Genomic DNA, 27997 nt, shown 5'->3' on the forward strand with positions numbered 1-27997 from the left:
TCCCCAGTTCCTAGTGCAATCTAGAGCCAATGAATTCTAGCTTCTCTACTCCCCTGCCTTCTGTCAACACAGAAACCATAGCTCTCATCTTACGAAGACAGTTTATTCTGGAGCCATTCTAAGTGACCATGGCCCAGGAACATAGGTGTAGGTTTCCCTGAATTCCATTTTCTAGGTTTTATGAAGTTTCTATAGTTTTACAGAACAAAGGAAGTCATTAAGTTAAGGTTAAAATATATTTGCGTTTGCATCAGAGAGGCAACTACAGCAGGATGGTGGAGGCTTTTCTGAATTTATCAGACCCTTCCTTCCACCAACCCAAAAGCTAAGAACGCCAGCAGATAAATTACAGATTCCAAAAGGTTTTTTTCTATTAAGCAACAAGATGTTAGTTTAGACACAGAGGTGGGCAAGAAATGGCCGTTTGGCGGTGGGGTAGAGCTAGCCTGAGATGAGGTAACTAGGCTCTGGATCTATAACATGCCAGTCTCTTTCCACAGGACTGAGATCCTAGTCAGTCGGGCAGGCATCAGGCAGGCAGGCAGGCAGAGCTTCTTGTCAGGAGTTTCCATTCACACTGCCAATGAATTCTAGCTTCCCACGTGCCCCCAATGAACTCTAACCATTGTTGGCCTTCTGATAATTATATTCTAGCCACCTAGGCACCCTCCAATAAATGTCTGCTTGTCTCGCTTGTGAACTGGAGGTGGCATGGGAGTCACTAAGTATTGATGTGGAGCCAGGAAGTGCGGGTGGAGTCTGTCCATGGCTTTTCACCAGAAGCTTAGTTCCCACAGCTGTTAAAATGAAGATAAGTTTTAACCCATCTCTGGAAGTTACTGTTTATACTCATTAATGTAAATTATATATAAACATATGTAAATGGTCTGATGCCTGGCATGTGTTACCTGTTTGTTACTATGTTATAAATGATAAGGGATCACCATCAATGATATTATATCTACAGCAATCAATTTGCTGAGGGTGGTGGCCACACTTCTAATCCTAGCACCAGGGAGGCAGAGACAGGTGAATCTCTGAGTTCCAGGATAGTCAGGACTACAAAGTAAGAGCCTAAACAAATTCCTTTTTGAAAAAAAAATATTATTTTTAATTATGTGTGTATGTCTCTGTGTGGGTATATACAAGTGAGTGCAAGTGTCTGAGGAGGTCAGATCCTCTTGGAGCTAGAGCCTGATTATTGGTGCTGGGAACCAAACGCAGGTCCTCTGGAAAAGCAGTATACATACCAAACACCGAACCAATTTCTCTATAATAAAGGAAGAAAGGGACAACGAAGAGGATAACAATAATAACAATGATAACTGAGTAGCGACTGTATGACAAGAACCATGCTGAGAGGTTTGCGGATTTCTTAGTCCTCACAACCCCACGAGATGCGGGTACTGCTGTCATCCCTTTCTCAGAAGAGGAAAGGGCACCAAAGAGGCGACTTGGTTCAAGTTTGCAGACCAGGAAAGACTTGAACCCAGCCAGAATCTATAAATTTAAACCTTCATACTCACGAGGTCCACACTTGGAATCCTCGCAACCAGCGGCCAACTTACTTTCACCTCCCACCACTTACTTCTCTCTGGTCAGCCAGATCGCCACACTTCTGACCACGCCCATTCTCATCTTCCCTTCCCTCCCCCCATCTCTCTCATTCTTACCCCTCCTGGGCGGGCCACTCCCACAGACCCGGCCAAAGTCTTGGTCTGAGTGCCTGCTCTGGGCCCCGCCTCCTTTCCCGTTCCTCAAGTCTGGCCACGCCCACGCAAAAATCCCCTCCCATGCCCACAACACGTTTCCCCTCCCACTCTGGCGGGCCACGCCCACAGCATCAAATGTCGCGCCTACTTCTACCCACACCTCCCGCCCCCTCCCCTCTCCCTTCTGACCACGCCCCTCAGGCCACGCCCTATCCAGCCAGTTGCCCCCCCAGGCTCCGCCCCTGGCCTCGCAGTCTCGGACGCTTGTCTCGCGCTTGGGTCGCCATTTTGCTGTAAGACGGCGTGTGGAGCGCAGTGCTCTCTTCCTTCGGCAGCCGAGGCTGCGGCGGGCCGGGCTGGGGTCGGGACCAGGTAGGCGGGCGGGAGCCGCGGCGGGCGGACTGCAGCCAGGCGAGCCCGGAGCATCGTGTTCGGCTCGACCGACCTTAGTGGCCGGGAAAAGAATGATTGTACTCCACTCAGACGTAGAAGCGAGGAGTGGTATAAGATACTCTACCCGAAAATGCTTTTTTATTGTTGATAAGGGTTTTTCTTATTTTGATGTTGCCGCAATTTGGGTGTTTAGCTTTTGTGAGGGATATGAAAATACTGAGCCGGGCTTTGAGGCCTGAGGAAGTGTAAGTTCTAGTATCTTACGGTTTTTTTCTTTTTTCCCGTGTCGTGCTGGGGCCAAACGCAAGGTGCTGCAAGCTATGCAAGTGGCTTGCCTTTGAGCCAGCCCTGTCCTAGTGCTGAAAAATTTCAATGCACAAATAAAAATAATTAATGCATGCTATTGAGCCCCACTGTAGGACACCCTTCTTGTTCTTTTTCTGTAACTGCTCTGGTTTGTACCATTGTCACCCAATATTTGCATAGATATGAACATTATATTTATTAGCTATCCTGAGATGTATGATAGAGCCAGTGTGTCTGCTCTTAAATAATCTTGCGGTTTGTGAGACCTGGTGACCCACCCCTTAATTCCTGAGGCTAGTGGAAGATCGTGACTGGTCTGCATAGCTAGTTCCAGGCCAGATAGGGCTACAGAATCTTAAAAAAACAACAACAAACCTTGCAGTTCCTATTATTGACCATAGCTCTTTACTTGGGATAAATTCCAAAAATTGACAACACCCCCCCCCCCAAAAAAAAACATTTTCTTTCTTTAGCACTTAAAATGGGTCTTTTCTGAGTAAGGTATGTTTACAGTAGACGTTGCAAAATCTAGGTATTTGTCTGATTCTGTTGATTGTGGAGTTCATCAAGTTGCCATGTTGTTTTGTGTGTGTGTAACCCAGTGCCATGCAACCTATTATTGTATTCAAAGAACTGTAGTAAAAGGCAGACTGCAACTGAGCTCTGTCCTTTTGGGGCCAGTGTCCTGAGTAAGAGGCTGAAAAGTCGGAGAAGCTTTTACCTACTGTGATTTCGTTAAAGAGTATGGAAAGTAATGACAAACCCATCTTCTTGGGTTTTTTTTTTTTTTTTATTGATTTGATTAAGCTCTACATTTTTCTCTGTTCCTCTCCCTCTCCCCTCCCCTTCAGCCCTCTCCTCTGGTCCCCATGCTCCCAATTTACTCAGGAGATCTTACCCTTTTCTATTTCCTATGTAAATTAGATCCATGTATGTCTCTCTTAGGGTCCTCATCCAAACCCATCTTCTTATTAAAACTACCTTCCCAGATGTGGGGCTGGAGGTGTGTGTGGCCGACTCAGTGGTTAAGAGTTCAGGACTGGACTTTGAGTCCCAGCACCCACCCACGTGGCAGCCCACAACCACCTCTCATGCCAGTCTCAGAATCTGATACCCTCTTCTGGCCTCCAAGGGTACCAGGCTCACGTGTACAGACAAACATGCAGGTAGAACACCCATGCACATTAAATAAGATTAAAACGTTTACTTCCCCAGGTTTAAAATAATTTTAAATCTAGTTCCTGCTTCTTCAAGTTGTCCCCAAGAAATAGAAACTCATAAATATATAGCATTGGCCATATGAAAGCGTTCTCATGATAGGCGCACAAAACGCCAGGCACCGCAGAAGGATTTAAGCTCTGCCCCCCAGTTTTTCAGAATTTCATTTTGTACTTTTGATTTTTGGTGTTGGTTGAACCCAGGCGTGCTGCACAAAGCATCCACTATTCACTAAGGTCCACCATCAGTCTATCTCTTTGGTGTCAGCTTTTTTACCATGCTGGAGTTGAACCTAGGCCCTGTATATAGGCAAACGCTCTACCACTGCAGCAGATTCGCTTGGAGCGAGGTATATCACTAATAAAAGTAACTTCTGTATACTTTTTGTTAACACATGACTTTCAGTTCTGCTTGCCATTATTGTCCCCGAAGTGAGGCTTTGTTCAGCGTGCACTGGTTGACCCTCTGCTACCTTAACTCTCAGTGTTGGTGGGGAGGCTGTTACCAAGCCTCTGTCTTTGTTGTCTTGGAGTCCAGTGAGCCTAAGATGTGGCCAGGCCTCTTGGATTACAAGCTCTCTTTAGAAGGTTGGTTACATAGTGGATGCTTCAAAGACATCTGTGTGAGGCTTCCTAATTCTAGCATGAATGTTGATGCTGGTTTTGAAACAGTAAATCCATCTAAACAAGGGCTTTCCTTCAGGAGACCTGACAGATTATCTCATTCAGAGAGATGGCTGTGATTTTGCTCCTTAAAAGGTGCTGAGATTTTCTGGAAAAGATGTGTTTTCACCCATGCATAAATAATTTTCACATATTCTAGAGTAAGTTTATGTTAAACACAAAAGTAATTATGGCATATGGGGGGAGGGTGGGAACATTCTCTGTCCTCTTATTTACACTGACACTTTGTGCTAATGGGCACCTCCCAGCCCTCTACTGGGGCTCCCAAGCCTGAGAAAAAGCATTTCACAGATAGAGGCTGCTCTTGGTGCATGCACACCTTCAATCCCAGCATTTGGGGGGCCGCAGCAGGTGGGTATCTGTGAGTCTAAGGCATACCTTCATAGTGAGTTCCAGGCCAGCCAGGGCTACATAGAACCAGCCTGTCTGTCTCAAAACCAAAAACCACAGAATTTCTAACAGAGAGTGAGGGAGAGTGGAACCAGTGGCTGCCCTTAGAGGTGAAGAGCTTGTGAGTTGGGCAGTCACAGTGATTCTTCTGCCCTTCCAGGTGCCTGCCCTGCCCATCCCCGCTGTTCAAGGGTGGCCATACATGGGGATTTGACATGGAGCCCAAGCTCATGATAGGCAAGCCTTATACCATTAAGCTACACCCCAGCCCTTATGTCACAGTTTGACTTTAGAAGCTGTCGCTCTGCAAGTCAGCTTTGGAGACCAGGCCGGCTGCTGTGTGCATTTGAAACACAGAAAGAAAGGCTTCAGGAGAGGTCCTGGGGGGACACATGGCTAAGAGAGGCTGGGCTGTTGTGTGAACGAAGAGTAGGATGTTTCCTTTAAATCTTCAAGGAAAGAACGAGGCTACAAGGAGAGGAAGACCAGTTCTAAGGCAGAATTTGGGGTGATTGGTCTCAGAGATGTGGGCTCCAGACCCAAGGACTTGAATCCTATAGATCTAGCAGAGAGAGAGGCTGAAGAACTTCTCAGAGCTCACCCAGATCCTCTCAGGATCTCTTGTGTTGTTATTTGGGAGCTTCTTACTGAAGTAGAGGGGGTGTAGAAAGGTAGCCCTCCTGTTTAGTAGGTAACCAGGACTGGTGTGAGCTGCCATGTGCCTGCTGGGAGCCCAGTAACCTCAGCCATCCCTCCAGCCTTGCCAGTGTTAGGGCTTCTTTCCCACCACCCAGGGTTTTGAGTTGCATTCTCTGAAAGCCAGGATCGAAATACTTTTTACAGAAGGGACAGTTCAGGCTTTGTGGCTGTGCTCAGCATATCTAGAAACAGTTGGTACACAAGTGAATTGGCTGTGTTTTATGGAAGCAGGCTTTGGGAGGACTGGTCTTAGCGGAACAGTATTTAGGGAGCCCTGGTCCACAGCTGCTTTCCACAGTTTTCTCCAGTGGACTCCTTACCAGCACTAGTTGGTTGCAGACATTTCTGTCTGTGACTTGTCAGTTTAAGGGAAATTGCCCTGTAGCCTGCGTTGGACCCTTAGCCTTCCCATTTGGAATGTCTCCTAAAGGGTGCTCTGCTACGGAGTGCTCCTAGCCTGCTGGTGGAGCTGCTCTGAGTTGCCTAGGTCCAGGTGGTCCCACTGCTGTGTGTATGAAGCCTGTTTCAGATAATGGCATTCTGACAACAGCAGAGCCACACTCAAGTCCAGGCGGCAGTTAGGAAGAACAGACTCGGTTGTCCTGTGACTCAAGTTTGGCTAACAAGCAACTTAGAGCTATTCACAATGATAGTTTTTTGTATTAGAAACACTGAATGTGTGTTTTCCATATTTTTTTAGAGTTCAAGTGGATGTGTGGAAAATGCCTGAGGCAGTGTGTTTGTTATGCTGAAGAACCCTAATTGCCAGGGAGGAGTCCTGGAAGAGCCTGGGTGGTGCTGGTGAATTCCGCCTTAGTGATGCTGTCTCGGGTTTTTACTAGGAAGAGGTATTTGTGGTTTATTGCATAATAAATATTTTAATTTGCATAATAAAAATTTTAAAACAAAACAAAACAGCTGCCCCAGTCCCCCTAGAGCTAGCTAAGCTGAGTAAACAAAGGAAGAGGTGGAGGAAAGGTTGTGTGGGTTTGGATGGTCACATCTTCCACCCAATCTGGCACTTGCTGTGTGAGGAGGACTCTTAGCCCAGAGAGGGTTAAGGTCACCTTTAGACTAGGCCCTATTCTTGTGCTGATATCTGTCACTTGGGGGCCCCACTATGTACATATCCTACAACCACTGTTATCTAGTCAGTCTTGCTGCAGTTGATACTGAACGGAACATGATTATTTATTTATTTATTTAGGCAGAGTTTCTCTGTAGCCCTGGCCGTCATAGAACTCTGGACCAGGGTGACCTCAAACTCACCGAGATTGTCCTGCCTCTGCCTCCCAAGAGCTAAGATTAAAGGTGTTCCCTGCTATGCCCAGTGATGATGATGATTATTATTATTAAATTTTTATTTATGTCTGCACCTTATGCTTGCCTGGTGCCGAGGCCAGATGAGGGTGTTGGATCCCTAGAACTGGAGTTACAGACAGTTATGAGCCATTGTGTGGGTGCTAGGAATTGAATGAAGGTCCCCTGGAAGAGCAGCCAGTGCTCTTAATCACAAAACCACCTCCATCATCAACAAGTTAAAATTTAGATGTGACACAGAGCAGCTGCAGGGTGGGAGTGTGGGGAGCGGGTGTTATTGAAGATCTGGGCCATTTATTCTTTGTTTAAGGATCAGCTAGTCCGTGTCCTTGCTAATGGCTCTGCCATGTTTCTGTGTTAATCCAGGAGGAATTTGGTTGTCAGAGAATAACAGGAGGTTGTCCATAATTGACTTTAAGCAGCAAACAGTAAAGCATTGAGCTCTTCAGCTCCGCCTTTCTTGTAAGTTTATCGTTTATTCCCAGTGGGCATGAAAAGTAATGAAACTGTGGTGCCTTTTGCGGTCTTAAACTCCAAGGGCTGTTCTTGCCCACAGTATATCTCCCTTAAGATTAAAGCCACCGTTATGGCGGCAGCTGTTTGCCTTCTACTGAAGCCATTCTTTGTGTACAGACAAAATCTGCTCCTGTGTGTTTATATGCGGTGATCTTTATCTGTACTCTTTTCTTCCAGGCTCTGAGACGTGGAAAGCTAAGAAGGTTTTGATGTTTTGTGTGGCGCCTCCTGAATTAGAAACCAAGATGAACATAACCAAAGGAGGTCTGGTGTTGTTTTCAGCAAATTCCAATTCCTCCTGTATGGAGCTTTCAAAGAAAATTGCTGAGTGAGTTCCAGTTTTACCAGTCAAATCCATATGCCCTGTGATATTTTAAATTTGATAATCAGACTGTTGCTGATTGTCAAGCTCAAAAGCAGGCATAACTAACCTGTATATCATCTGAATATACTCAGGGCTACTGTATGTGAGTGACCATAACTCCCAGGAGTGTGGTAGGCACCACTGTAGACAAATTCTTGGAGTCTAGCAGACAGGAGTGAATGCAGTGTACGAGAATAGTTTACAGCTTACAGTTTAGTGTTATTTTTACAAACTGATTTAACACATACCAAATCTCTGCTATACATAAAACCTTGATCTGGCCTGGTCTACAGAGCTAGTTCCAGGACAGGCTCTAAAACTACAGAGAAACCCTGTCTCGAAAAACCAAAACCAAACCAAAACAAAACAAAACAAAAAACCTTGATCTGGATGTTGTGAGCTATGAGCAGGCCAGTCAAACACTTTCTTTTTATGTAATTTACATTTTAGTATGGGAGCCAGACAAGCAAGCTAAGACAACCAACTAGGTAATTTCAGGTGGTAACAAATGCCAGGAAGAAGGCAGGGAGGGCATACGAATGGGGTAGAATAGTCTACCTTAGTTTAGGTGCTCTCGTACCTTTTAAACCAAGGGATGTCTAGGAATTGAGAGATCCCAATAAGCCATCAGCTGAAGGTTGGGGTGGAGCCCACCCCTCTGTGCAGAGAGAGCAGCAGGTTCTAAGTCCTGTGGTGTGTAGGAGGTATTGGTACCTATGGGAACGTGGGCTGTGGGGCCCCGAGCACTAAGAAGATGGCCTGTGAAGCAGGAGAGCCAGATTGCATAGGCCATGGGTGGTCATGGGGTGAGATCGGGTAGGCAACAAACAGATATGATATAATATTTACTTTAGTTCATAATTAGAATAACTTTTACTTTTGTCAACTTATAAGTCATCTCTAATAGTAAAGATGTTGGGTCTATTCTGTTGCCTTCTCAGCTTTTCCCCTTTCTCTTCTCTAGGCGGCTGGGGGTGGAGATGGGCAAAGTGCAGGTTTACCAGGAACCTAACAGAGGTGAGCTTCCTTGGACATATATATTGTGGATCTTCTTACAGGATGTGGTGTAATGGGTCATCAAGTTATCCTTGACTGCCAGACAGTTAGATCCAGTTATCTAGTCAGTTCTGATAGCAGGAAGTCAGGCAGGCAAGGTGGAGGATCTGGTTTTTAATCCTTACTAATACTATATAGAAATATCCCTGGTGCAAGTCACATGTAGGATTGAATGCTGGTTCTTAAATCTCATTCAATAAATACTGCATAAGTATATAACCAGCTGGTCAGCTGGATGGAAATGTTAGTTAGTTAACTGTAGGTAGAGGTTATTTTGCTGTCGGTAACGTGATTAAGTACTGTGTGCCTATACTTTTAGTTTGTAGGTATGTGGGCATGTGCACGACTACATGTACACCCATGCTCATATGTGCTGCATTATTAAACCCAGGACCTCATGCTTGCCTACTACTGAACTGTTCCTCTGACACCAATTGGTTATTTAGTTCCTGTAAAGCAAAGAGTTAATGCCTTAAAGTGTTTCTAGGAAATAGTTGCAAGAAATGTTATTTAATCTTTGGCATTTTTTTATTTTAATATTTATTATGTATACAATATTCTGTCTGTGTGTATGCCTTCAGGCCAGAAGAGGGCACCAGACCCCATTACAGATGGTTGTGAGCCACCATGTGGTTGCTGGGAATTGAACTCAGGACCTTTGGAAGAGCAGGCAATGCTCTTAACCTCTGAGCCATCTCTCCAGCCCCTGGCATTTTTTTTAATTCTTTTTTTTTTTAAGGTTTATTTCTTTATTATGTATACAGTATTCTGCTTGCATATATGCTGGCAGGCCAGAAGAGGGCATCAGATCTCACTGTAGATTGTTGTGAGCCACCATGTGGTTGCTGGGAAGTGAACTCAGGACCTCTGGAAGAGCAGGCAGTGCTCTTAACCTCTGAGCCATCTCCCAGCCCCCTTGGCATTTCTTTAGAATGGTGGGCATTCTTAGTGAAATTCTTTTAGCAAGGGTAGTGGTCGACTTATATGGACATATAAGTCCTTATCCTTGGCCAGTAATAAATAATCTCTGTACTTGACATAATCTTCTGACGCATAGTAGGTGCTCAGTAAACACTCATTCTCTCTCTCTGTACTCACAACGGGATTTTGTCTGGTATTTAATTAAGTCTTAGAAAGCTCACAACCAGTACTGCTGCTGCCCTCCTCTAAGATGGTGGCTACAGAGCAGAGCATGATTAGAATCTGGGGGGTTCTCTTCAGGGAGACTGGATGAGGGAGTGCTGTGGGAGGATGGGGCTATGGGACAAGGCAGGTTGGTTCATTCCCCAGCTTAGGAGTAATGAGATGGGCAAGCCTTAGTTTTATTCAGAGAAACTAGCTTCTGGGGGCTGGAGAGATGGCTCAGAGGTTAAGAGCACTGCCTGCTCTTCCAAAGGTCCTGAGTTCAATTCCCAGCAACCACATGGTGGCTCACAACCATCTGAAATGAGATCTGATGCCCTCTTCCGGCCTGCAGGCAGACATGCAGACAGAATATTGTATACATAATAAATAAATATTAAAAAAAAAAGAAACTAGCTTCTGTATTCCTTACTGTTCATAGATTCTGAAAACCTGGGTCAGGGATAGGTATAAAGTCTCACAAGTAGCAGTGCGAGGGTTTAGATCCAGATACCTTGACTCTAAAGCCCATTTGTAGCAGCACACCACAATCTTTTGTGAGCACACTCATTTTTTTTTCTAATGATCTTGCTACTTTTGCACCAATGCCTTGCTATGTAGCCCAAGGTGGCCTTGAACTCGCCATATAGCCCAGGTTAGCTTCAAATTTGAGATTCTCTTGCCTTAGCCTCCTGAATGCTGGCATTACAAGTGGGCATCACCACACCCAGTTGTTTTGTTTTTTTGTTACTGAAATGGAACACAGAGTCTTGAGCAAATTATTTTGAGTTAACATCTCCAATTTGCCAGCATTTTAATGAAAACTTTCCAACAGGAGATAATTGAAAGAACAGTACCATGACTGGCCTTATTGACGTCTACCACATGGGTTTGGTGTTTTACTATCTGAATATGTTACTTAATCCTAGATATCTGGTCACATCTCCTATATAAAAGTTCTTGCTCATAAATAAAAAACTTTTGCCACATTTTAAGACATTAGCTATAATAATGATTTTTGTTGTTGTTGCTAGTTTTATATGTTTCCTAGCTTCAAGTGATTGGATTTTTCCATGTTTAAATTTTTTTTTGTTTTTGTTTGCTGTTATTTTATGAATTAGGCTCTGTCTTTGTGGCCCAGTCTAGCTTCCAACTCTTGTATCCTCCTGTCTCAGCTTCTTGAGTGTTGGAATTCTAGGCAAGCACTACTATGCACAGAAGGTTGATGTGGTTCTTGTTGATATAGAGCTGGACCACACTTTGCCCTTTTCCTCCAGTGTTGATGTTACAGACCTACCCCCGTGGAGTGTTCTGTCCTGGTTTGTCCTTTGTTGCTAATAACAGGCATATTCCTGATCCTCTTTATCTCATAGTATACTGTTTATGCCTCAGTTTTCATTTGATGCTGGATGACTGGGTACATCACTGCTTTCCTGTGATGGGAGAAGCCTAAATTTGATTCAGAAGTATGACTAATGGCGATATGTTAGTGTCAGTGAGTTTTGTTGTTTGGTTGTGGTCCTGGTTTCTGTAGTTTGCAAGGTTGGAAATTAATGTAGACTTGGTGTATGTCTTAAAATATTGACTGTATCTTTCCTTCCTTTTCCCTTTAGAAACAAGAGTCCAAATTCAAGAGTCTGTGAGAGGAAAAGATGTATTTATCATCCAGACCATTTCAAAGTAAGTGGTTTCTCACTGCCTGTTGGGTACGCCTATCAGTCTGAAGACCTGAACACACAGGAAAAGATAGTTTAAAACTGATGTGCTTTTGCTAGTCTTTAGTTTCATTTTATGTGAGGTTCTTGCCTGCATGTTTATTTGCATACTGTGTGTGTGCCAAGTACCTACAAAGGTCAGAAGAGGGCATCAGATCCCCTGGGACTGGAGTTCAAGATGGTCATGAGCTTCTATGTAGCAGCCTCCAGATCCAGTGGAACTGAGCCAGACAGCAGTACCACATACTCCTGGACACCAGGAGAGCCTGCACTCTCTACCACTGAGCCCTCTCTGCAGCTCCCTTTTTTGCTAGGTTTTCTATCAAAACCGCTGACTTTCTTACCCCTCTCCCCCTCAATCCTTTCTTTGTTTTGTTTTCAACTCTTGATATATTTCCAGGCCAGTCCCAGACTCTTGGTGTCAAGAGATCTCTCTGCCTTAGCCTTCCCAGGCAAATACCACTGTGACTACCCTTCACTGGATTTGTGTGTTTGTGTGTTTGGTATTGTTTGCTTTGACAGTTGTCAAGAATGGCAAATTGCTGCTCTTTCTGCCTCCACTTTGTGAGTTCTGAGACTACAGGCACACGCCCCTGTGCTCAGTTTTATGCACTGCTGAGGATTTAACCCAGGGCATTGTGCATGCTTAGCAAGCACTCTACTGACTGAGCTGTGTCTCCTTTCTGTATTCTTAGATGTATTTTTTATCTTATGTGTATGCATATTTTGTGTACATGTATGTAAATGTACTGCATGTCGTCCTGGTTTGTATGGAAATCAAAAGAGTGTTGAATCTCCTAGAGTTGGAGTTAGAGACAGTTCTTAGCCATCTCTCTCTTTCTCTCTCTTTTTTTTTTTTTTTTTTTTTAAGATTTATTTATTTAGGGCCTGGAGAGATGGCTCAGTGATTAGGAGCACTGTCTGCCCTTCCAGAGGTCTTGAATTCAATTCCCAACAACCATATGGCTTACAACCATCTGTAATGAAGTCTGGTGTTCTCTTCTGGCCAGCAGGCATACATGCAGGCAGAACACTTTATATAATAAATAAATCTCTTTTTTAAAAGATTTATTTATTTAATTTTACTTGTGTGGCTATTTTGCCCACATGTATGATCAAATCTTTCTCTCCACATGTTCTCAGTCTTGACCAGGTTGCAGAAAGCCTGTACACCAGGATCTTCTTTCTGAGATGCCAAGAGATAGGCTAAGGATTCAATAGTGTCACATTCAGTGGCTGCTGCACTGTGTTGGTCGGTTAACTTGCTGATGGATTAATAGCAGTAGTAGGGATCAGACTAAGTGCCTCCTATTGTTGGGCAAGCATCGTACCATTAAGTTGTACTGCACCCCTTCTTTTAAGTACAGACTAGTTTAAGCTATTAAAAACCTAGGACATATTTTAAATGAAGGCAATCCTGTCCATTAACTGACGTTTTCCTGTCATCCATTTGCTTATCTGAGTTAGTGGTGGGTGGTATTGGCCTCAGGGTGACTATCTACTTGTTATGGTTCCCCTGCTTACTATTCCTTACAGAATGCTTTTCTGAAAGTATTTTTAATTCATCTGGGATCAGGTTTGTTCAATAGTAATACAGCCTTCTCATCCAAATATTGGCATTCGATTATTAACAATATTTGTTGAATAATTTTAATAATTGGGGTCCTCTTACATGTGCAAAATGCTTTTGTGCTCAGAATAGTAAGTGATCTAGTCGGGGAAGACACACAGAGAACATGATAAACCAGACAAGGTAGTGCATGCCTGCAATCCCAGCACTCAGAGACTAAAGCGGAAGGATCATTAGTTTCAGAGTAGCATCATGGACAAGGTGTATTTGTCCTGTGGGCCATAGGTTGTATGCATCCGAGGCCCAGCACATTTGTAGACCTCAGTATTATGTCACAGTGTCAAAAGGTTGGCAGTCCCTGCCCACATAGTTAGCCTTTCTCTCAAAGAAAACAAAACAAAAAGTAGAATTTGATAGATAGCAGGTAGACCATAGAATAAGTGCTTTGTGACATATAGCACGGAATGGGGAGTGCTAAAGCTATTACTCACTGGTAGAGGAGTTGTCTTGCATTCAAGAGCCCCTAAGTTCAATCCTAAAATTGCCAAAGTTTTTTTTTAAATGATGGGAGAGAGTTGGGATGATGGTGGTCAGAGGGTAAAGGGACAGACAAGGCAGGCCTCAGTGAAGAGGAGAGTGGGTGTCTAAGAAGGCACGTGGAGCAAGTGTCAAGGTGAAGACTGTGAGAGCAGATCTTAGAGGGCCCTGGGAGGCACTGTGTAGCTGTGGGTGGAGGGGAACTATTTCAGGGCTTTAAAGACAAGCTGCTCTGTTTAGAGTGTAAACTGAGGGCTTTGGGGGAGCAGCAGCAGGCCACTGTCAGCCAGTGAGGATAGTAGTGGAGCGGTGAAGGCAAAACCATGTGAAGAGAGTCATCTAGCCACCTCTGACTCTGTCCAGAGTAGCCTGAGGAGCAGTGTGGCCAGTGAGGTGGTGGGCACAGGTTTTCTGGAGATGCAGGCACTTTCAGGGAAAAGCAATTCTTTTAGTATGGGTTAGATTTTCACATTCAGATGGAAACACCTAGCACCAGGGGATCTTGGGCGAGGGATGGGGCTGTGAGAGTGGCCAGCATTTACAGAACTGAAAGATGAAGGGTGAAAGGAGGAGGATACATATGACTGTGGCAGGAGATGTGGGAGCCAAGAAAAGAACCACAGGAAGCAGTAGTGTCTTAGTTGGGATTTCTATTACTGTGAAGAGACACCATGACCATAGCAACTCTTATCAAAGGAAACATTTAATTGGGGTGGCTTACAGTTCAGAGGTTTAGTCCATTTTCATCATAACTCTGGAAGCATAGTGGCATGCAGGCAGACATGGTGCTGGAAAAGGAGCTGAAAGTTCTACATCTGATCTACAGGCCACAGGAAGAAACGGAGACCTCAAAGCCCACCCCTAGTGACAGACACACTTCCTCTAACCATGCCAAACCTACTCCACCTAGGCCACACCTCCCAGTAGTGCTAGTCCCTATGAGCCTATTGGGCCATTTTCATTCAAATTATCACAAAGAGGCAGAGGGACATTGTGCATCTAATGTAGGCACGCACAGGTGAATGGCTGCCTTAGAGGCAGCAGAAAGGGAAAGACTGACTAGCCAACGGATTTAGCCAAATGTTGGAGACTCTTGATGGAAGTTGGGGAGCTGTTTTGGATGCTAAAGCTTCTTTGGCGTATTTATGGGAGAGAGAGCAAAGAGTAGGAGAGGGCAACTGTAGACTTCTCTCTTGGGATGTCCTCCAAAGAGGGGCAGAGGACTGAGATGATGAGGAAGAGGTTCACAGGGATGAGGGGCAGGAGAAGGGTGAATGATGGTGGCACTGGTCCTCTACAGAGCAGTGAGAAAACAGGGCATCTGCTCAGGAGCTGATGGAGCTCTGAGAGAAGAGGGATTTGTCCTTTTTGTGTCTAATGCTTTAAGTCTTATAGTTATAAGTAACATACTAAGTGTCTGACACTGTCCACGGCTTTCAGGGACGTGAACACCACTATCATGGAGCTCCTGATCATGGTGTATGCATGTAAGACCTCATGTGCCAAGAGCATCATCGGTGTGATCCCCTACTTTCCTTATAGCAAGCAGTGCAAGATGAGAAAAAGGGGCTCCATTGTTTCAAAATTGCTGGCTTCCATGATGTGCAAAGCTGGTAAGAATGGCAGATTGACTTCGTTTGTTTGTTTTTTGAGATAGTCTCTTTATGTCTGGCTGTCTTGGGACTTACTGTGTAGACCAGGCTGGCCTCAAACTCAGAGACTTGCCTGTCTCTACCTCCAGAGGAGGAAACTAAAGATGTGTACCACCATGGCAGATTTGTCTTTTACCTTAGGAATTTCAAAGCATTTTCTTGACTAGAGTTCTGGACAGAGAGCAAACAGTGGAACAGCTTTTAAAGACATCTAAAGACAGATAGCTTATACAGCGGGCCCTTCCCTGGAGAGGTGTGCTGGCCCTGTAATACTGCACTGGTTACATTTCACATCCCAGCTGGGTAGCATACACATCACCAGTACCCTGTCCTGGGGGAGGAGAAGACCATCACAAGACTGGTCACATCGCTGGTGACCTGAGGTTTAAACTTATCCATTGTTTTTTTTTTTTTTTTTTTTTTTTTTTTTTTTTCTGGAACTTGTCATTAAGGTTTTTTTTGTTGTTGTTTTGGTTTTTGGTTTTTGGTTTTTTTGAGACAGGGTTTCCCTGTAGTTTCTAGAGCCTGTCCTGGAACTAGCTCTTGTAGACCAGGCTGGCCTCGAACTCACAGAGATCCACCTGCCTCTGCCTCCCGAGTGCTGGGATTAAAGGCGTGCGCCACCACCGCCCGGCTCATTAAGTATTTTTGGACCATGGGTATCTGAAATCATGAAAAACATACCACAGTAAACTGAGGTCTGTTTTAATTAGTAAAATGCAGAGAATTATGCTTCCAGCACCCTAAGACACAGAAGTAATGAGAAGACCTTCTGTTTCATTTGTTTCCTGAATTACTTGTTTAACATTTGTGTTGACAGTTTGAGTCATATTCAGGTTTTGCTAGACTCTAGTACAGGGACCATCTTCATTTTACCACATGTACTCCTTTCTGTTAAACATTCTCAGCTTGTAACAGCCTAAATATTTTAAAAAAACATTTTTGTATTTTCTAAATTAGTGTACAGATTATTAGGTTTCATCATTCATTTTAGAGATGTGTGTGCGTGTGTGCACGAGTGTGTGCAAGTGCATGGGCATGTGTGTATGGGTGTGTGTGTGTGCTCTTGCCAGAGGGCAGCTGTGGCTGTTGTTCCTTAGGTGACATTTACCTTTTTTCTGAGACAGGATTTCTCATTGTCTTGGAGCTCCTCAAGTAGGCTGTGCTAATTTACCCCCCTTTCTGTTTCTCAGTACCTCTTTTCTTTCTAGTCTCATAATCCATATCATATACCAACATATACATACACATACATATAACATTAAAAGGAGCCACATATGAGAGGACATGCGTATATGTCTTTCTGAGTCTGGATTACTTTGTTTAATATGATTATTCAAATCCATTTTCCTATTAAGTTTTTTTTTACAGTTGAATAAAATTCCATTGTTTATAATGCACCACAATTTCATTATCTAGTCATTTTTTGTACTACTAGACCGATTCTGTTTTCTCATGGTTGTGAATAGAGCAGCACTATATATGGTTTTTTTTGTTGGTTTTTTTTTTTTTGGTAGCTTTGGAGTCTGTAGCTCTTGTAGACCAGGCTGGCCCCAAACTCACAGAGATCCGCCTGCCTCTTCCTCCTAAGTGCTGGGATTAAATGCATGTGCCACCACCATCTGACACATATGAATATGCAAGTATTTGTGTGGCAGAGCATATCTGCAAAAGAGTGGTTTAACTGCGATATATGGTAGCCTTTTGTTTTTTAATATTTATCTGTGTTTTGACTACATGTTGTGTCTGTGTGCTGCATGTTTGCAATGCCCTCGGAGGTAAGAAGAGGACATTGGGTCCTCTGGAACTGGAGTTGCGGGCCTTTGTCAGCTGCTATGTAGGTGCTGGGAACAGAACCAACTCTTTTGGAAGAGCAGCCAGTGCCCTTAACATCTAAGTCATCTCTGCTGCCCCTGGTAGTTCTATGTGTGATTTTGTAAGAACTCTCCATGTTGATTTTCCCGGCGACTGCATCAGTTTGTACTCTCGGTAGCAGTGAATAGTGTTTCTATCCACGGCCTTGACAGCAATTATTGTTACTCGTTTTCCATCCCATTCTTACTAGGGTGAGATTGAATCTCAAAGTTTTTTATGATAGGGGGATTCTTTATTTGGTTGGTTTTTTTTGAGATGCGGTCTCAAGGGATTAAAGGCGTGCCTCACCACACCTAGTTGAAAGTAGTTATTTATGTTTCCCTGATCGCTCAAGGTGTCAAACACTAAAATATTTGTTGCCCATCTTATGACTTCTTTTGAGAACAGCTGGTTCATTAGCCTGCTGTTTGATTGACAGTTTGGGGGTTTGTGTTTTGGGGATTTTGGTTGTTTTTTGCTTGTTTGGATTTTTTGGTATTTATTTTGTGCATTTCTTTATATTCCAGATAACACCTCCCCTGATATGTCTGATATGTAGCTGGCAAAGATTTTCTCCTATCCTGTGCGTTGTCTGTTCATTCCACAGCCTAAATATTTTCTATGTGTTTGTAAATTCTTACATAGCTCTCATTGTATGTGTCAGACTTCTGTGCTTGTGAGTATATATGATGATAGAGGAGGTACAGATCACAGAAATTTGTGCAAACAAAGGAATGTACCTTCCCCAGGTCGCTGTTTCATACACTTATTATGGAATATATTTTCCAAGTAGCTTTGCAAAGAAGGCAAAAGCAAAACATGGCTTTAAAAAAATGTGAATTCCAGAAACCTCAGCCATGTTAGTTAATGACATCACTGCTGTGACAACCCCTGACAAGAGCAACTTAAGAAGGAAGGTTTATCTGACTCCCAGGCTGAGATGCAGCAATCTCAGCACAGAAGGTAAAATAACAGGACCTTTATGCAGCACCTCACACTTTGTTTGCAGTCAGGAAGGAAAGCAGTGAGTGCTGGACTCCTTATGCAGCCGCAGACACCAGCCCAGGGAATGGTGTCACCTACACTTAGTGAGTCTTCTTGCCTCTGTGTAATCAAAATAACCCTCACAAGCATGCCAGAGGCTTATCTTCTAGGTGATTGCAAATCCTATCAGGTTGACAGTATTAGCCACTGGACCCTACAAAATGCTGACACAGTGACCTGGTGTTGGTATTACTATCGGGCTTTTGTCGTCCCCACTAAGGAAACTTCAGGAGATGCCATCTGCTGCGACAGCACTTTCATAAGCACTTCTGATTCCAGGTTTAGCACGTGTGCTGCCAGAGCAAGCACCGCTTCTTTGTTATGTTTAAGGACTTATTTTTATTTTTGTGTATGTGTGTGCGTATATGTACATATGTGTAGGCTTCTAGAGGCCAAAAGAGGACCTCAGCCTCTGGAACTGGAGTTACAGGTGGTTGTGAGTCTCCTGGCGTGTGCTGGGGTCCAAACTTACATCCTCTGCAAGAGTTACTTGCTGAGCCATCTCTCCAGCCACTACTTCTGTACTTGAAATGGAAGTGAAAATCATGTGTCTCATATTACTAAAATTAGGAGGAGTAGAGGTGCCAGGTTTTCGAGTGTTTGCCCAATCATTGTTGTAGTATTATGGTATTGCTGACATGTTTCACCTGTTTACGTTTGAAGGTCTAACTCATCTCATCACTATGGATTTACACCAGAAGGAAATCCAGGGCTTCTTCAATATTCCAGTGGATAACTTAAGAGCCTCCCCCTTCCTGTTACAGTATATTCAAGAGGAGGTAAGCTAGATCTAATTTTCATGGTAATATTCTGGGATGGTACAATTCTATTTCTTTGGTTTTCCCCGAAAAGATCAAAACTTTATGTATTTGGTTTAAAGAACTATTATACTTCATAAGTGCACATCTCTAAAATTTCATTTCTGTATGTTTTTCCACTCAACTCCCCCCCCCCTCCAATTTTTATATGTATGGCTGTTTTGCTTGCATGTATGTATGTCCATCATGTATATGCCTGGTGCCCATCAAGGCCAGAAGAGGGCAGCAGATCCCCTAGAGATGGAGTTACAGATGAGCCACCATGTAGTGCTGGGAATTGACCCCAAATCCTAGAAGAACAACCAGTGCTCTTCACTGCTGAACCTTTTCTTTTTTCTTTTCTTTTTTTTTTTGTTCTGAGACAAGGTTTCTCTGTGTAACAGTCCTAGTTCTTGTAGACCAGGCTGGCCTTAAACTCAGTGAGCTGCCTGCCTCTGCCTCCTAAGTGCTGGGATTAAAGGCGTGTGCCACCACCACCTGGCTTGCTGAGGCGTTCACCCCACCCTCCTTATACTTATTGACTTGTGAGTTCCACATGGCTGACTTTTTCATCCAGTTTTCATATTTTGCACATTTTGCTGGCCTGCGTCTCACTTCATCAGTTCCCTTTTGTTAATTTCTGAAGGAAAACTCTGTCTCTTTAAAATAGTATGTTTTTTTCTTGACCTGACCCTTTGTTGGATCACACAGGGGCAGATTCTATCCCATGATCTTGCCCAAATGCTTTCAGAATTTGTTTAATATTATAAATATATGTAATCTGCTATTTCAGAAGCCTTTTACATTTTTGGTTTATGGTACTCTGGTGTTTTGCTTTTAGGAGCTGTTGTTAGCACATAAGGTGTTTCTCTATAGTAACTCTTCCAGAGAGCTTCGTTCTTGGTGTTGCATTTGAAGGCAACACTTTGGATAATTCTGAAGCATGTTTTCTGGTTGATGGTCCAGGTCTTCCTCTTAAGCCTGTTTTAGAATCCTTTTGTTTTGCCAGTGGTTTTGTTTGGTTGGCTATTGTATCTCTCTGGCAGGGTTTGATGTTATTCGATGATTAAGGCATAGTATCAGTGACTTCCTTGTTTGCTGTGATAAGATTTGACAGAGCAGCTGTTCACTCACAGAGTTAGAGCACAGTCCCATGGTGGGGAGTCACTGTGGCAGGAACCTGGGGCACTGTCGCAACATCCCTTCAGGAAGCAGAGCTTGCTTTCTCCTATTGAGTCCAGGACCTAGTCCATCAGTGCCACCCATATTCAGGGTGACTCTTCCCTCCATAGTCAAACCTTCCTGAAAACACACTTGTAGACATTCTGAAAGGTTTACAGTGGAGATTAGCCATCACACCCATTCGTAGTGAAATGAATTAGAAGTGTGTTCTTTAAAGTTCTTTAGAGTTATATGTAAGACCAGCAATAAGCTAAAAAATTCAGTTCATTTTACTTACTGATTTATTTTGAGATGGGCTTCTGTTCTGTTACCAGGCTGATCTTGAACTCTGGGAATCAGGTAATCCTCCTGTCTCAACCTCCTGAGTGTTCACATTGTACCTGGCCGTTTTTGTGAAGCCAGGCTGGAGTTACTGCAACTTGTTGGTCTAACACTTGACTACTGCATCCTGGGGGAGTTGGCTCTCTCCTCCCAGATTTGCTCATTAGCTTATTTGGACTAATAGCTTCTTCCTCCTAGGTTTTTTTCTTGGTTCTTTCTCATCAAACCTTGATATTTATTTATAAGATTTCCTGTTTTACCTTCTGAAGAGACAGCCTGTTTTTATTAGAGTCCTTTGGTTTCATTGATGGCTTTGTTGGCTGTTTCACTGTCTCTTGACAGGGTGTGATATTATGAGGCAGTGAAATGCATGGGATGGTTCAGAAAGACTTCTGACTGAAACAGCATACCTAAATGGATATCTTTTTCTGCTTTCTTGCCTGAGAGCAGTGCATGGGTGTGTCTTTTCTTAATGCAAGTCCAGTCAGCATTTTTGTTCACTTACTGAATACTTGCTATCTAGCAGGGCTTTGGATGATACCTGTGTTAAGATTCAGTGTTGTTAGGGTAGAGAGATGGCTTAGCTTTTAAGAGAACTGGATGCTCTACCAGAGAACTAGTTTGCAACATCCACAAAGTGACTCACAACAGTACCTCTGGTTCAAGGAATCTGGTTCTTTTTTGGCCTCTGCAGTACTGGGCATAAAAACATGGTACATAGACAAACATATAGGAAAAAAACAACTGCCATGTTATTGTGAAGGAAACAGTAATGGGAATGGTCTTCAGTGGAACCATGCCACTTAATGAGTTGCTTATGTTTTAAGACTATAGTTTGAAAATACTGCCAAGATGAAGTCAGAAACAGCAGACTGCTGTTCAGCTTAAAAATTGTTCCGCTTGTATATACAGACACAATGACATCTTCCCTAATCATCATTAGCATTAAGTACTTAGTTTTTCAACAGTGAAAAGGTTCCCAAAGTGGCTGATTATTTGTGTGCTTTTTGGTTTAGTTGTTTGATTTTTGAGATAATCTCGTGTAAAGTAGACTGGCATCAAACTACATAGCCAAGAGTGAATGGCCTTGAACTCCTGATCCTCCTGCCTCTACCTCCTGAGTACTTGGCTTATGGTCATGTACCACCTCACTTTGCTCTAGTTAACTTGGTTTTTCTTGTAAGTCATGTGTTGATTGATTGATTGGTTTGTTTGTTGTTTGTTTGGAGACAAATCTTACTATGTAGACCAGGCTTTTCTCAACGCACAGAGGTCTTTCTGCCTCTGCCCACTGAACGCTAGGATTAAAGGTGCCACCACACTTGTCTGTTGCTTGCATTGTTTGTTTGGAGGGACTTTTATCATATTTTTTTTAAGGAGCACTAGGTTGACTATCCTTTCACAAATGGCTTTCCTTAGCATGGAGTGACTATGACTACATTGTGTTTGTCACCTGATTAAACCACAGTATTTTGGAATATGACATGAATTTGTATTCAGGTTCAGTGAATGTCATCCTTGTATTGTGAAATTACGTTCAATGTGCGATTCGTGAAAATATTTATTTATTGAGACAGGTTCACACCATGCAGCTCTTAAAACCCAGCCTCCTGGGTAATTGGGATCATAGACCCACACTACCACACCTGGTTTGCTTCTGTTAATTGTTTTGTTGTAGGATGTGGGTGTGAAGTATGCATTTTTGTATGTGCACATGTTGGTGTGGGTGCACATGTATGTGGAGGCCAGAGGTCAGTGTTCAGTGTCTTCTTCAGTTCACCTTGCTTTGTGAGGGCCTCTCACTGCACATGGAGTTCATTGATTAGCTGGATTAGGCCAGTGTGCTTTAGAGATCTGCCTACCCCCCACTCCCAGCGCTGGGGTTACAACACAGGCTGCCATACCCAGCTTTTATGTGGGTGCTGGGGAGCCAAGTTTGGCTCATCACTCTTGTACAGCAGTCAGTTTACTTACAGAGCAACCTCTGTTAACTTCACAATGTGTACCATGGTACTGGGTTTTTATATATAGGTAAATTTATATTGAGAACATTTTTATCTTTGTTTCCCAAAGGGAGATTTTACTTTGAACTTTTCTTTTTTGGTGAAACTTCTAAGTGACCAAATGACAGTTTTGAGTCTGCTGGAATGTTCGTGTTTGTTGGTTGTTGGAATAGCCTCTTTGAGACAAGGTAGTAATCCCTGGCCTCTTGTCTGCCACAGATCCCGGATTACAGGAACGCAGTCATCGTGGCCAAGTCTCCAGCCTCAGCCAAGAGGTAGGGGCACTGCATAGCCTCTCTTGCCATGTCTTTAGGATTTCTCCATTGAATCCCATTGTCCAGGTCAGGCTGCAGTGGTTCCCCTAGTCCCCCTTATTTTTCTTCCATTGGTTAATTTAGTATTATGCTGCCACCTACCTGTTATTTTAGTATCTGCCAGTCATATTTCTTAACCAAAGTCATCCCATCTGAGGAATATTGACCTAGTGCATCTACTCTTAGTCTCCAGATCTGTCATTAAAGTCCTGCTTGAGGGATTTGGTAAGATGTCTCAGAAGGTAAAGGCATTTGCTGCCAAGCCTGATGCTTAACCTGAGTTCAGTCCCTGGGATCTACATGGTACAAAGAGAAAACCAATTCCTATTAATTGTTCTCTGACCTCCATACATCCCTAACCCATTTTAAATAAATAAGTGTTTTGGGTTTGTTTTTGGTTTTGTTTTTTGTAGGGGGTGGTTGTTTTTGTTTTTCTGAGAGAAGATTTCTCTGTGTAACAGCTTTAGCTGTCCTGGACTACACAGAGATCCACCTGCCTCTGCCTCCCAAGTGCCAAGATTAAAGGCATGCACCACCATGCCTGGCAATAAATGTAACTTTTAAAAATATGACTTAATCTACTTTGTTTATTGCCTCGTCTTCAAAGAATTCAGTGACTTATTAGCAGACTTGTATCCAGCTGACAGGCCACGTGTTTGTGTGTGCGGAAAAATGACATTTACAAAATGGAAGCACTCTAAGGCAGCTCAGAATCTATAACGCAAGCCAGGTTTTGCCAAGGGTACGGTAGCTTGATGATAAACTACTGCAAACTGGTTTTGGTTGAAAGGTTTTCCACATACCAATCACTAGTCCTTTCTGGAAAAACCACTGCCCCAGAGCGGGAAAGCACAAAATCACACAGGATTCAAACTCTGTAAAAATTATTTGCCAAGAAGAAAAAGAAAGAAACTAAAATCATTTCCCAATCAAATGCCTTAGTTCACTGGATTTCTAGAATACATACATAAATACATAAATACATACATATACTAATACAGTATAATAAATAATATAGTACTTTTACTAAAAAAACAAGATGGTGTAAAGAAATCAGGGACTATCATTACTATGGAAGGACAATATATTTTTTCCATGTAACTTACGCACATCCACTTGAGACAGGATCTCACTATGTAGACCAGGCTGGCCTCAAACTCACAGAGATCCTCTGACTCTGCCTCTAAGTGCTAGGACTAAAGACATACTACCATACCCAGCTCTCCACCTATGATTTTTTTAAAATTTATTTTATTCTAATGTTTACGAGTGTTTTGTCTGCTTGTGTGTGTGTGTGTGTCCACCACCACATATATGGCTGATGTCCATGAAGGCCAGAAGAGGCATCAGATTCCGGAACTGTAGTTATAGCTGATTTTGAACTTCAGTGTGTGCTGGCAACTGAAGCTGGATCCTCTGCAAGGGCAGCAAGTGCTCTTTATTGCTGAGTCATCTCTCCAGCCCTGCTCCTGTGACCTTTAAATCATCTCTAAATTATATAATTCCTAGTGCAAAGTAATAAATAGGTCTTTTTGCTGAAACTAGGCAAAAAACAATGTATCTCCATATTCAAGACAGAAATAAGTAGTTTTCTGATGCTTTCAGTATCTGGTAAAGTTGAATCGCGATGCAAACCCCAAGAGTCTGGAAGGACTGGAGTCTTTTCACAGTTCATAGCTTTTATAGTGCATTTACAGTAATGACAAATGCTACCTGTCACTCTTCAAGACTTTAGTACCATAGAAAAACACCCTGTGGCCATTAAGAAATCAAGCCATCCTTCTCCTCAGACTGCCCCTAGCAGACACGCTTGTCTGTCTGCTTTTGTGGATTTGCCATCACAAGGAAATGACCTATGCTTTCTTCACCCAGCACCATGTCCTGAAGGTTCATCTGTGTGTGTTGTGTGATGCTTATGACGTCTGGGACAGTGACTACCAGCTGACGTGATGTCAGACAGCTTTTTAATTTATTACTGCTGCTGTTATTTTGGTGTTGGGAATGGAACTCAGCATCAGACAGGTCAGAAAGTGCTCTGCCATTTTGAGCCACACCCTAACCTCCAATACCAAATCATAAATATTGGGGTATTTGGTAATTCCTAATAAAAGATTCTCCCTCTGTAACTCAGCCCTTTTCTCTGAGCTCAGACAGAAGTACACATACAGATCACCTTTTATGTTTAACTGTCTGGCACAGGTTCTTCATATTTCCCTTAGAAATGTGAATTTACTTCTCGATAGGACCAAGCCAGCAGGTGACTTACTTAGGTGTCACTGGACAATTAAGGTGCGTGTGTTACAGTGATATCACACTTTCTACTGAAAGAGGCTTTATGTCTCTATAAAAATGTACCTTGACAGTGACTGAGCCTGAGTCTAGATGTCTAGAGTGATTACTAGCCTTGTAGCAGCACTTCCCTCAACTGAGGAGCAGTGCGAATGCTGTACCAGGGAGGTTCTGCCTCCCCTCCCCACCCCAGGGAACTGTTTTTCCCGAGGTCATCTAAGTGTTATCCCTGAGACTGAGATGGTCTCTCCCTCCCCCTTGTTTCCCTCTAGCTATTGTGAGCTTGTGGATAATGCCTGTTTTTAATTGTTACTGGTGCTGGAAAAGCAAGACTAGAATTGCTGGGTCCTATGTAATTGGGGTCTGGCCCAGTGGGGAGGGAGGATGGGTATAATGTGTGGGCAGGGTGCACAGCAGTGAGTGGAAGAGGGTGGGATTTGAAGTTAAAAGATAACATGACTGTGCAGGGTAATTTTTGTTAATTTGACAAACTATAGATACCTGAGAAGAAGGGACCTCAGTTGAGGAATTGCCCCCTTAAATTGGCCTGTGGGTTAGTGTGGGGCAGTTTCTTGGTTAGTGTGAGAGTTCAGTTCATTGTGGATGGTACTACTACTAGGCGGGTAGTCCTGAGTTGTATAAGAAAGCGGACTGAGCAAGCTCTGAGGAGCAGACTAATAAACAGCATTCCTCTGAGGTAGCTGCTTGAGTTCCTGCCTTGGCCCTCAGTGTGGACTGTGATCAGGAAGTTGATTTAGGTTGTCGTCTGTCACCGCAGCAGAAAGCAGAGTAGGACAGTGACAGACCATGGGAAAGTGAATAAATGAGAGTGGCTGAGCTGACCCCTGACAGCCGGGGAGACAAGCACTCCCAGGAGTAAGGACCGTCTTTCATGATGAGAAAGGGTTATTCCTTTTTTCCCTACAGTGTGTTTCCTGGGATGGTTCCCACTCATCTTGAGTCGTGTGCTTGTGGTGCTGCTCCTCCTGAAGGAGCATCCTTCCAGCAGCCACGCTTTCTCGCCTGTGGGCTCACAGTACAGTGAGGCAGCCGTGGGGATTTTATATTTTATAGCATCCCGGGCATTTCACATCCATAAAGTAGGAACTGGGGCTCTGCAGCAAGTGCTTGTTCTGTTTCCTGTCCTCTGTGGAGAGGCCTGCTCTCATGGGAAGGTCATCACCCTCAAAAGGAGGAAAGGTCACTTCTTCAGGAGGGTGTGATAAATTGCAGTCATTGTGAGCTAAGTAGCAGGGTTTCTTTCAAAATACAGTAACTGTAAGGAGAAGTGGGTGTGTCCTCAGGGATGGTCAGCAGTCTACCTTCCCTGTCAGCCACCAGCAGAACACACAGCAGCCTCAGAAAGGCTGCTAAGCCCAGGTCAGCCAGGGATTCCACCAGGAGACGACAGAATGGACATTCTGAGCTGTAAAGAAGGTCCGAGTTTAAAATTATTAAAGTTGGAGCTGGAGAGATAGATGGCTCAGCAGTTAAAAGCACTGGCTACTCTTCTAGAAGACCTGGTTTTTATTCACAGTGGAAGCTCACAAAAATCTCTGCTGGGCTCTTTGAACACCAAGCACACCTGTGCACATGCATACTTATAGGCAAAACACTCACACATGTAATATATATATATATATTTAAAAAATATATAAGAGGTGGCTAAGAATTATCTCAAATTCCAGTTCCAGGGAATCCAACACCCTCTTCTGGCCTCTGTAGACACTGCATACACATGACATATCAAAACAATTTTTTGTTAATGATTAAAGTCATACAAACTATATCTTTTTTTTTTTTTTTGACAAGGTCTTTCTCTGTAGCTCACATTGGCCTTGAATTTAAAGCATTCCTCCTGCTTTAGTCTCCATAGCTGGGATTGCGCCCATGAACCACCACACCCAGTGAGGTCCAGATTTTAATGGTGGATTCTGTGACACATTTATGGGAAAGTGAATGCTAACTTTATAAACATTTCCAGAAAAATGGTCAGTGATCAGTAGATGCTTTCACCTAATTCTGAGGCTTCCTTGCTGATAGCGGATGTAAGTGAACCAAGAGGGAAAGTCCTAAAACACCGCGGTAGCGATCTGAGTGAACAGTGCGCAGAAGATGAGCACACCATGCCCTTTGAGTTTGCCTCAGGAGCTGAGGTTGGTGTGGCAGCTGTTAAAGGTCTGTGAATGTCATGTTAAAAGAACAAAAAAAAAAGGGGGCTGGAGAGATGGCTCAGTGGTTAAGAGCACTGACTGCTCTTCCCGAGGACCCAGGTTCAATTCTCAGCACCCACATGGGAGCTCACAACTGTCTGAAAATCCAGTTCCAGGGGATCTGACACCTTCACACCAATGCACATAAAATAAAGTTAAATAAACCATAAAAAATTTAAAAAAAAAGAACAAAAATAAAGAGAAGCCACATAACTATCTCAGACTCAAAGATTTGACAATCTAGCTTAAGCAAACTAAGAATAGAAGGGAACTTTTTCTTCATGTAAAGCTCTGTAAAAACCTTAGAGCTGACATCTCAGTGTTGAAAACTGCTGCCGCCCCTCCCCCCCCCCCAGTTCTAGAACAAGACAGAAGTGTCTGTTCTTTCATTTGTATTCAGATGGTACTGAGGTTCTGGGCTGTGCAGGTAAACAATCAAAATGTGTGTGGATGCAGTGATGACTTCTTCACTTACATAGGAATCTCATGGACTTTGGAAAATGATACCAGGACTAATAGTCACTTTAGTAAATTTGTAAAAGGTCCGTATATATGCTGGGCGCACGCCTTTAATCTCAGCACTTGGGAGGCAGAGGCAGGAGGATCACTTTGAATTTCAGGACAGCTTGCTCTACATAGTGAGACCGTCCAAATCCAGCAGCCATGTCAAGTAACTCACAACCAGGTACAGAGGATAGTTCCAGAGATCCAAAACCCTCTTCTAACC

At 43.4% G+C, this 27997-nt stretch overlaps 1 protein-coding gene across 5 annotated transcripts in view; it reads left to right on the plus strand.

Annotated features, from left to right (window-relative positions):
* Positions 1–1961: 1961 nt before the first annotated feature.
* Positions 1962–27997, plus strand: part of Prpsap2 (phosphoribosyl pyrophosphate synthetase associated protein 2) — a 36031-nt gene continuing 9995 nt past the window's right edge. Inside the window, exons 1-9 of one of the 5 annotated variants that reach the window (XM_038326834.1) lie at positions 1963–2084; positions 6102–6249; positions 7088–7183; positions 7415–7565; positions 8566–8618; positions 11393–11459; positions 15042–15214; positions 18815–18930; positions 22674–22729. In XM_038326834.1, coding sequence (XP_038182762.1) covers positions 7447–7565; positions 8566–8618; positions 11393–11459; positions 15042–15214; positions 18815–18930; positions 22674–22729 — 584 coding nt within the window. In that variant the 5' untranslated portion in view covers positions 1963–2084; positions 6102–6249; positions 7088–7183; positions 7415–7446. Of the gene's footprint in view, positions 2085–6101; positions 6250–7087; positions 7184–7414; positions 7566–8565; positions 8619–11392; positions 11460–15041; positions 15215–18814; positions 18931–22673; positions 22730–27997 lie in introns of those variants that run through there. The other 4 variants (XM_038326835.1, XM_038326836.1, XM_038326837.1 and 1 more) reach the window with 4 other exon arrangements.

The sequence above is a fragment of the Arvicola amphibius genome, chromosome 4 (genome assembly GCF_903992535.2).
Source record: "Arvicola amphibius chromosome 4, mArvAmp1.2, whole genome shotgun sequence".
In the NCBI taxonomy this organism is placed as follows: Eukaryota; Metazoa; Chordata; class Mammalia; order Rodentia; family Cricetidae; genus Arvicola; species Arvicola amphibius.